General features: G+C 42.8%; 1 protein-coding gene and 1 long non-coding RNA gene across 2 annotated transcripts in view; one reads left to right on the plus strand and one right to left on the minus strand.

Annotated features, from left to right (window-relative positions):
- Positions 1–5,689, minus strand: part of LOC116671502 (rho GTPase-activating protein 23) — a 26,143-nt gene extending 20,454 nt beyond the window's left edge. The window contains exons 1-2 of the mRNA XM_032502837.1: positions 5,474–5,689; positions 117–308 (exon numbers count right to left, since the gene is read on the minus strand). Coding sequence (XP_032358728.1) covers positions 117–308; positions 5,474–5,689 — 408 coding nt within the window. The remainder of the gene's footprint in view (positions 1–116; positions 309–5,473) is intronic.
- LOC116671571 (uncharacterized) overlaps positions 1–11,020 on the plus strand; it is a 12,329-nt gene extending 1,309 nt beyond the window's left edge. Inside the window, exons 2-3 of the long non-coding RNA XR_004327304.1 lie at positions 459–461; positions 10,873–11,020. This is a non-coding gene — a long non-coding RNA (uncharacterized LOC116671571). The remainder of the gene's footprint in view (positions 1–458; positions 462–10,872) is intronic.
- The last annotated feature ends 213 nt before the right edge of the window (positions 11,021–11,233 follow it).

Consider the following 11,233-nt stretch of genomic DNA (forward strand, 5'->3'; position numbering starts at 1 on the left):
TCACAATTATTTATGATGACAAATAAATGATTCAGATAAATGAATAAATAGTCAAATAAATGTCAAATTCAACTAAAATAAGGTTTGTGTCCAGGTCCAGAGCGCAGTCAGCTAACCTTGAGGCTGTGGAGGGACGACTCTGGTGGGTAGACGATGAAGTGGCGCAGAGTGAAGCCGAATCCCTGTGAGTTCTTCAAGACAAAAATGGTCCGTGGGCCCTGCCACGACACGCCCTCCACCTCACCCGACGACAGCGGCCTGCGCCTGTTCTCATTGGACGACACCATGCCATCTCTCCGTCCTTTAGCCTATTGCGAAGAGAAGACGGAGAAAATGTTTTATATCAATAACGCTCAGCTTTTCTTTTCCTCTTAGGGAAATGAACACTCACAAAACTTTACCATGTGAAAGTACATGTGTAACCATCTATAGTTGAATGCATTTAAGGAAACAGTGAGAGGGTGGATGTGGCCCATTCAATAGGCAGAATTGCACCGATGCCAAGAATTTCTCAGGGACTTCCTCTCTCTAAAGAGGAAGCTCTATTTTCAACAACAACCCCACCTATAATCACATTTATTACCTCCAGCCAACAATGGAAAAGTTAAATATATATACTCTATTAATAACAGTCATGGAACAACCGGACATTATGAGGGTTCATTCACAAAGAGTGTACGGTAATTAAAATCACCCACGGATAATTCTATAGGCTAAAGGAGGTTGGAATGAAGCCAGTGTTTCCCATTAAAAACATTTCCAATACCGAGCACAATTCAGTTGCTAATCCACAATGTTTAACTTGGTTAAGGGATAAACTGTAGCTTAAGCATGACTGAAAACTGTAAAAAGTTATCTACATAACAACACAGAGAGGGGCGATTAAACAAAAACCTATTCAACAACTCTAGAAGCACGCATATGGAGGAACAGCAGGACAGGAAGTGTGTTTCTTAAGAGAGGAAGTGAATGGCCCCGATGTGGGGAATCTTTTGACTCTAAGAATGCTTCCAAGGAGAACAGGGAAGCAACGCACACTTTCCACAGGGGCAAGCCAATCACTTTAGAGTAGTATTTCCTACAAGTACATGGTTAAACAAGTATTAATAATTTATAACTCTTATCAAATCACTAACAAACCGTGTAGGTGGTGTTGACTTGCTTTCAAGCAAAGGGTAATTTTGGAATTTTCAATCTGGACCCTTTTCCCATGCATTGGTGTTTAAGTGACAAATGTTAACACAAATCTTTGAAATTGGTTCAAAAACGCTGTAACGTGCAGCAGGATACATTGTAATTGTAGTGGGCAAATGCGCACCATGAATTTCCCACCACTAAAAGTTTTGTTTTTGCCATTCACATCTCAGATTATTATCCAGAGATAGACCTTTTTGTTAAAGAGTACAATCTTTTGTTTAAGCAGAAACAGCCCCAAAATAGGTTTCATTTTGTCAGACAAGACTAAATATGCTCATCGATGACCTTTTTTTCCATTTCAAAGACCGTCTGGTGGGCGTTTGATGTCCGACGGGTGAAATCTCTGGTTCTGACCTGCCGGGCTTCGTATAATCTTTATGAGAGTCACGGAGAGGCTTATGACAACGACTAGGATGCATCTGGGCCAGCAGAGCCGGGGGGGGACACTGTCACAGGGGGCAGAGGAAGATCGACCGGGAAGTACGGGAGGGTTTGATGCGCTACTTGAAAAGCTAAATAAAAACTTTTCTTATATATATTGTCTTGTTTTTTTTTTTAGTAACAGTGTGCAACATTGGAAACGACATGCAAAAGCCCCTAATAGCCCTTAATATTGAACAGTTGAAAAGTGAGAATAGTGCAGAGAGTAGATAATGTCAGTGTCTGGCTAGATTTTTTTTTTAAATGTCGGGTTTGTTCCGGACACATACTCCGCACTCTTGTTTGCTAAAAACTCAGTGATAAGTGACGATTCTCTCCGACCAACCAGCAGTCTGCAGGTTTGCACGTCACCTTTTGGTATCGCCTCGGCTCGCTTGGAACCTCGACTGAGGTAGTACTAAAAAAAGTACCTGGTAGCAGGTCCCAGGGACTTTTTTTCGTAATGGAAAACCAAAAAAGGCGAGTAGAGTCGAGGCGGGTCGAGTAGATACCACGCAGTGGAAAACCAACATAACATGTGTCTGTATAACAAGGTGCTGTAGAGCCCAGGAGCCCTGGCTCTTATCTAACATGTGTCTGTGAAACAAGGTGCTGTGGAGCCCAGGAGCCCTGGCTCTTATCTAACATGTGTCTGTGTAACAAGGTGCTGTAGAGCCCAGGAGCCCTGGCTCTTATCTAACATGTGTCTGTGAAACAAGGTGCTGTGGAGCCCAGGAGCCCTGGCTCTTATCTAACATGTGTCTGTGTAACAAGGTGCTGTAGAGCCCAGGAGCCCTGGCTCTTATCTAACATGTGTCTGTGAAACAAGGTGCTGTGGAGCCCAGGAGCCCTGGCTCTTATCTAACATGTGTCTGTGTAACAAGGTGCTGTGGAGCCCAGGAGCCCTGGCTCTTATCTAACATGTGTCTGTGTAACAAGGTGCTGTGGAGCCCAGGAGCCCTGGCTCTTATCTACCATGTGTCTGTGTAACAAGGTGCTGTAGAGCCCAGGAGCCCTGGTTCTTATCTAACATGTGTCTGTGAAACAAGGTGCTGTGGAGCCCAGAAGCCCTGGCTCTTATCTAACATGTGTCTGTGTAACAAAGAGCTGTAGAGCCCAGGATCCCTGGCTCTTATCTAACATGTGTCTGTGTAACAAAGAGCTGTGGAGCCCAGGCTCTTATCTAACATGTGTCTGTGTAACAAAGAGCTGTGGAGCCCAGGAGCCCTGGCTCTTATCTAACATGTGTCTGTGAAACAAGGTGCTGTAGAGCCCAGGAGCCCTGGCTCTTATCTAACATGTGTCTGTGTAACAAGGTGCTGTAGAGCCCAGGAGCCCTGGCTCTTATCTAACATGTGTCTGTGTAACAAAGAGCTGTGGAGCCCAGGAGCCCTGGCTCTTATCTAACATGTGTCTGTGAAACAAGGTGCTGTAGAGCCCAGGAGCCCTGGCTCTTATCTAACATGTGTCTGTGTAACAAAGAGCTGTGGAGCCCAGGAGCCCTGGCTCTTATTTAACAATAATATATTAAAGTTTTGATAAATAAAATGTATAAAAATACAAACTTAAGATATGAAACTCCTTTTAACAAAAACATGGGAGACAGTCGTTTTAATTTTAAAATATTAATTTATCAGAATCATTTATTTGTCACTATAAAGGATTCTGAAAAATAAATATAAAAATAAATAAAATAAATTAAAAAAATCAGCCAGGCCATTACAAATGCCTAATATCTGATATATCGTTCGGGCTTTAACACAAACATACAGGTCCATAAAGTTACCCTGTTGGTGAATTTGTAGTTGAATATAAAATCCTGCTGAAAGAATTCAATCATCTTATTTAAATATTGTTATGGTTTACACTTGATTGAGTTTTACAAACTTTGTAAAGGACCAATTCTCATACTATTAGGTAACATATTATATAAATAGAATGAAATAGAAAAAAGGATTCTTGCCCACTGACATTTCTGTGTAAGGAGTTGTGCTGTCCCACAGCAGGAAGTCATCATACGTCTGGTGTGGGTGTGTGTGTGTGTGTGTGTGTGTGTGTGTGTGTGTGTGTGTGTGTGTGTGTGTGTGTGAGAGAGAGAGAGAGAGATGGTTGGGTGGGCACATTGTTAGATTTCTTGTCATCCGACATCTCTGCAGGTGACATTTCACACATGACTGAATGCAAACATAGAGGTGAGATGCTGTACATGCTTACCACACACACACACACACACACACACACACACACACACACACACACACACACACACACACACACACACACTAAGATAAAGTAGGTTGCCGTTGTTTTACTGTTTTCATTGTCACAGTCAATATCTTGTTCCCACTGGTATTGTAACTGAAATGAATTAATTGTTACAAAAAACTACCAATCCCATACATTTTATTAATGCAGCCAACTCATTTATTAAAAAGGAACTTTAAACAAATATAATTGAAGCATATTATTGTTTAGTGTGTTGGTCCCTGTAACCCTAGTCTCGGTAAGAGTCCCTACCTGGTCCTGAACACTCTGATTGGGCAGCTCTTTTAGGACAAGGGCCTGTGATGACTCAAATGTAGCTCTTCATTAACATGGACCACTCACTCAATGTACTCTGTTATCTACTGCACTAGTCATTTCATTTTGCTCACTTTAGATTTAGTATTTGAGTTTCAGACCTTTATTGTTGCGTACTGAAATGATTTAGATCATCTGACATATAGACCACAGGGAAATGATCTTAATTAACAATAATAATAATGCACAATACAAACTGACAGACACTTTGTGTAATAACACACACTCACAGACAAGTGTATACTAGAAGCTGGAATACTAGCATGTCAAGTGGTGTTTGTTGGAAACTGCGTGATTCTTGATGCATACTTGAACAGATGATGTGAAAGCCCAACCACACCCACCCACGTATGCATGCACCCACAAGATTTTATATAAAGCTACATGAATCTCTGTGCGTAGTGAGGACAATAGCCACATCTCCCGTCCAAACTCCTAGTCAACAATCCCCCTCAGTGCTACATTACATAACACCTTCAGGATATATGGCATAACACACCCTCGAATGAATCAACCCCCACGTGCTAAATCTTCTTGCAAACTGTAGCTGATGACAGGCTGGTAACAGCTTTTCTGTTGGACTCCACTGAGCAGCCCCTATTGTGACACAGGTTAAAGTCACCCCTAAGGTTGACAGCAATGACATAAACTTTGTCTCCCTGTGTTAAAAACTAGGACACCCACGTGGTGAAAAGCACAGGGATGGTCAATAACCGTGTCCTTCTCTTGCACTGATCAGAGCAGACAGCAAAGGTTAAGGCAAGATGGCGGAAGAAGCATCCCCGGAGGAAATACACCTGTCCACAGTCATCAGATCAGATAGCAGCAGAGGGCCCTTCAGAAGAATGACAACCACGGCTGTTTCTAGACCTGCATAGAGGGGTGTGGGGGGAAATCGATACAGCATAGTATTGCGATATTTTCCCTGAAATACTGTATCGACACACAGGCGCCAACTATCGATCTATTACTATATATGTGTTGGTCAGTTTGTCTGCTTGACGATTCCAAAATCACAATAATATTGTATCGTGACATAAGTATCGTGAAGATATCATAACGGGGGGCGTCTGGTGATTCCCACTCCTAGACCTGCAGACAATCTACTACGTAGTATGTACAAGGAAGGACCTAGGACCAATTCAACAGCTAGTCCAGTACACTGGTGATTAAAGGACACACCTGGACATCGCACAAATGAGCCATTTGGTGACACCCCCACACCGCTGCACAACCCTGCGCCGAATCAACTGATCTAGTGTGAATGAACGCTTACCCAGGTCAAGCGATGACGCTGTATGACTCTTCGGGAGCCCCGCCTTCTCGGTGATGCAATGGGGGCTGGGCGGGGTGAGGTGTGAGGTGAAACCCCCCTTAAAACTGCCAGCCAGATACAGCGAGGCTCAGCGTCGCTACAGTCCACGCCAACAGAACACTGAAATCGCCACTCGTGGCCAGACGGAGCTGGTGCGACACCTGACACTCTCAGCATAGCACCTCCACATTCATACGCAAATATACTGTCTGTGCAGCAAACACACACACACTAACACACACACCAAGGGTTGCAAGGCTTCAGACCCCACAACGGAAATATCCGGTCACCTCCGCACGATGTCTGCTTGATGCAGCATCGCAGGAACAACAATCGAGGGTTAATCAATGGAAAACACACTTGTACACATTAAGTCAACAATTCAAGTGTCCCAATCAGCACTGTGGATGCAGAGCACCAAGTCTTGAATTTGTAATCCTGCTTCATTATTTTCTTCTTTGGGCAACTCATGAGATCGGGTTTCATGAGTCTCAAACATAGGTCGTCAAACAATGACAACCCTGAAATCGATTAGACTTCATTTGTCATATTTTGTCCAGTTTTATACCATGTTGCCAGGAGCTAGTCGTCATTTTTAGCCAATCTGACTTTGACTCGGCCCTTGTCTTTGAAATTTAAGGCAAACTTCTGTGATCAAAACAGCCATGTAAATCTCAAGCTCTCCCCATCTTCTTTCACCTTTCATTTGGTCCAGTTCTAGATGAGGACTTCTTAGGCTTTAATGGCATCCTGGCTTTTTCAATGTGAAACAGCATTAGAAGCAGCATTGGTCCCAAGGTACCTACAGTGGCGGCATAAGTTGGCAGCCCTCTCAAATGTCAACTATTCCTCTTCAAATTTTCTGAGTAGAATTGTCCGATGCCAGAAAAAAACACACATTTCACTGAAGTAGTGGAGAGTTCCTGCTGTGCAATTTGGCTTAAATTTAGTGCTCGACCCTGGATTTTGGAAGCGAATCCATCCCAGACCAGTTGAATTCTGTTGCTGGACTAGTTGAGCTGAGAAAGCAGTTTGTTGTTAGACCAGATTTTAGAATTGTATACAATCCCAAGGTGATATGAAATCCAGTGGGTCCCCCTCCATGCTCTATAGTACAGTGGCTGACTATCTTTATTGCTGTCTAAGTATAGTCCTCCCTCCTCTCCACACCAACATGCCTCTTTTTCTCTCTCGGGTATATTTGCTGACATCCCCACTCGCTCGCTCTCTCTCTCTCATTCCTCTCATCCTTTTGCTACACAGTCCAGCCCATCTCTCTCTCTCTCTCTCTCTCTCTCTCGCCCTCTCTCTCTCTCTGGTCTCCCTGTCTCCTCCTTTTAGTCTCACAACTTGCTGGCTGATGCAGTTGTTTGTATCAAGGGTGCACTATGAACTGTGTGTGTTAAAACGATCATTTGATTAATCAATTAGAAGATCAACAGCACATTCATTAACAATACATCATCAAGCAAAAATACTTCCCTATGTGCAATATGAAAGGGATACATTTGGTTGGGCACAAGCAATTGTAAGCAATGCCACCTTTGTCTCTAGGAACTTGGGATGAGCATGTTTCACTATTTTTCTGTCCACACCAACCCCAACACTGAGGCCACTGTGCCTGAAGTCAGTAATGTTATGTTAATAGTAGTTTTGTTTTACCCTGGTGTGGTACTGTGGAACTGACTATAAAACAAAAATATGACGACATCAGTGGTGTCTCTTCCTGGTTTCAAAGGCTGCATTACAGTAAAGTGATGTCATTTTCTTAACTTACAAGACTGTTCTATTATTTGCCTTTTCCCACTTAGTCATTATATCCAAATTACACACATTAAATCTCATTGTGTAAATATTGTGTAAAAGCAACAATAGTCTATGCTACAATATTGTTGCGGTATCGATATTGAGGTATTTTGCCAAAGATATTGTTATATTTGTTTTTCTCCTAAATGTATAATGTGTATAATAATGTATATGTGCATTCAAGTTTATCGTAATGTACATTTCTACCAATTTATTTTAACAGATTCAACAGTATATTCATGTTTTTTCCACACTTTGTTTTTCTGGGTTACGTTACTTATGTAAAGTGTTATTGTCCTGCCGGTCTTTTAGTCAGTGCGGCTGTATGTGTTACTCAGCCGAGTGTAGTGTGTAGTAATGTACAGGTGCCAACACATGGCAGCAGCTAAATTGGATGAAACACGGGTCTCATTTAGTGACAGCAGAGAATGACGGCTCTGGTGCTAGTGACTAACATTTCAACAACAAAACGACGACGAGTTTTAAAGTATGGGGAGGAAAACTCGGGTGAAAAAGCGGTGAGTCATCTCTACATTGACCCCAGGAGAATCCGAGACTGGAAGAAACAGATGAGCTGACGAGATTAGCCAACAGGAGCAGAGCACGGCTAGCTAGCTAGAGGTGGGAGGAAAAGAGTTAGCCTGGAGATAGAAATGAAGCTAGCTAGCTCGAGGTGGGAGGAAAAGAGTTAGCCTGGAGCAAGAAATGAAGCTAGCTAGCTAGCTAGCGGTGGGAGGAAAAGAGTTAGCCTGGAGATTAAAAAAAAAGAGCTAGCTAGTGCGGGAAGGGGGGGAAAAAGAGTTGCCTGGGTGAATGAAGAGCTAGCTGGGGGGGGGAAAAAGCTTAGCCTGGACAGAAACAAAGCTGCTAGCTTGAGGTGGGGAAAGATTTAGCCGGGAGCGGAAAAATGAAGCAGCTAGCTGGGTGGGGGAAAAATTTAGCCTGGACTAAAATAAAACAGCGCGGGAGGTGGGGGGAAAAAGGGTAAGCCGTCCTAGAAAATAGCTACTGCCTCTGTATTTAAATCGATACTGGTTTAACTACTGTATGATCTTATTTTAGCAGAAATACGTTCCCGTATTTCTAAAAAATCCCGGGTACTTTTAAAAGTGGGTTTCCCCGTTTTTCTCAGACAAATCCGGGACATTTTCGCTCAGAATAATTATACCCCCCACCAGTAATTTATATTTTTGTAAACTTAAAAACGGGACCTAGACCTAGACTGTTCTCATTAGGGCGAGCCCCCCAAAAGGCGGCCTAAAATTCCCCCTTGCTACTTCAACTTTCCCCACAAACCTCAAAGGGGAATGTTGGTTATAAAAAATTTATCTGACGTTTTTGCTTTTTGCTTCGGTTTTTCGCAACCTCATTGGTATTGGGGTACAAAAAACTTTGAGGAATTTTTCCTTTGCTTTATGCATAAACGAGATTCGGGAGTAGGCAGCGAGAAGCTACAATGTAAATTAAAAGGATAATTGTCCCCCCTGTATTTTCATTCATAAAAGTGCTTATTTTGCTACTGACAGACTCAGATTAATATTAAGTGTTTGACAACATTATGGAAAGGATTTCTAAGGAGGTCGACTTTTCTGTTAAAGATTAAGATCCTTTTCTAAAACATAAAAATCCGCAAAATTGCGTTCACTAAAACCACCAGACTCCGTGTAAATAATCAGTAATTTTAGAATCGTAAAAAACAGCATTTGAAAACATCTCTGAGCTCTGAGCAGCGCTTGCTCTGGCTGCCTAGAGGCTGCGTGTGTAGGGTGTGCGACTATCGGCTACGTTTGGTCAGTGTTTTCTTTCTTTCATTCCAATTTCGGGTCTGTCAGTCACAGTGAAAACCGGGGACATTTCCGGGGACAGATCTAGCCGGGGACAGGTCACCAAAACCGGGAACTGTCCCCAAAAACCGGTGACGTCTGGTCACCCTAACTTACAGGGTTCAATCTGACACAGTGGTGGTGTTTGATTATTTCTGAACCAAATTGCTCTGTTGCCCTTCTGGCTGTTGTTGTACATGTTGTCACAAATTTTGGTACAGGGGACGCCATCCTGGGATAATGCGCTCTGTTACCCGTGCCTGCATTTTTTTTCTTCCCTTCTTAATTAGATATGACTGTTTTTAAGCAACTTTTTAGCTTTACTTTAAAGCAGTAACTACTGTAGCATGCACAGTTCAACAGAGCGCGTCCTCACAAGATGGTGCCCCATACAAAATTTCAATACAGCCGGATACATTACGAAGCAGTAATATATTTTATATATAAAATTATATATATATATATATATATATATATATATTTTATATACACTCAACCGGCCACTTTATTAGGTACCCCATGCTAGTAACGGGTTGGACCCCCTTTTGCCTTCAGAACTGCCTCAATTCTTCGTGGCATAGATTCAACAAGGTGCGGAAGCATTCCTCAGGGAGTTTGGTCCATATTGACATGATGGCATCCACAGTTGCCGCAGATTTGTCGGCTGCACATCCATGATGCGAATCTCCCGTTCCACCACATCCCAAAGATGCTCTATTGGATTGAGATCTGGTGACTGTGGAGGCCATTTGAGTACAGCGAACTCATTGTCATGTTCAAGAACCAGTCTGTGATGATTCCAGCTTTATGACATGGCGCATTATCCTGCTGAAAGTAGCCATCAGAAGTTGGGTACATTATGGTCATAAAGGGATGGACATGGTCAGCAACAATACTCAGGGAGCTGTGGCGTTGCAACGATGCTCAATTGGTACCAAGGGGCCAAAGAGTGCCAAGAAAATATTCCCCACACCATGACACCACCACCACCAGCCTGAACCGTTTGATACAAGGAGGATGGATCCATGCTTTCATGTTGTAGACGCCAAATTCTGACCCTACCATCCGACGTCGCAGCAGAAATCGAGACCATCAGACCAGGCAACGTTTTTCCAATCTTCTATTGTCCAATTTCAAGAGCTTGCAAAATTGTAGTCTCAGTTTTCCCGTTCTTAGCTGAAGGAGTGGCACCCGATGTGGTCTTCTGCTGCTGTAGCCCATCTGCCTCAAAGTTCGACGTACTGTGCGTTCAGAGATGCTCTTCTGCCCACCTTGGTTGTAACGGGTGGTTATTTGAGTCACTGTTGCCCTTCTATCAGCTCGAACCAGTCTGGCCATTCTCCTCTGACCTCTGGCATCAACAAGGCATTTCCGCCCACAGAACTGCCGCTCACTGGAGTTTTTTCTTTTTCGGACCATTCTCTGTAACCCTAGAGATGGTTGTGTGTGAAAATCCCAGTAATTAGCAGTTTCTGAAATACTCAGACCAGCCCTTCTGGCACCAACAATCATGCCACGTTCAAGTCACTCAAATCACCTTTCTGCCCCATACTGATGCTCGGTTTGAACTGCAGGAGATTCTCTTGACCATGTCTACATGCCTAAATGCACTGAGTTGCCGCCATGTGATTTGGCTTTCTTAGAAATTAAGTGTTAACGAGCAGTTGGACAGGTGTACCTAATAAAGTGGCCGGTGAGTGTATATATACTGTAATACAGCTATATACCAAGGTCTTTCCTGCATAGAGGAATTTTAGGTGCCCCCCAAAGAAGTTTTAGCCAGCCCCAAAGAAAAATCACCAGCAACAAAATGATAAGAATTGAAAATAAAAATAGAAATTCCAATCCTGTCGAAATGTGTTTAAGAGCAATTTACCAAACAACCATTATACAAGCAGAACATAAATGTGAATGTTGACGCTAATTTCAGTTTTATCTCCAAAGGTTGAACCGGACTGTCTTAAATATTAATATCATTATTTTAACAGTTTTGCTAATTGGGGGTTTATTTACTCAAGCGTAATATATATTTCGGTGAAATCGATTTCTGTCAAATAAGGTAACACAGACATTTACTGTAAATGGACCGGTC

This window comes from Etheostoma spectabile, chromosome 21 (genome assembly GCF_008692095.1).
Source record: "Etheostoma spectabile isolate EspeVRDwgs_2016 chromosome 21, UIUC_Espe_1.0, whole genome shotgun sequence".
Taxonomy (NCBI): Eukaryota; Metazoa; Chordata; class Actinopteri; order Perciformes; family Percidae; genus Etheostoma; species Etheostoma spectabile.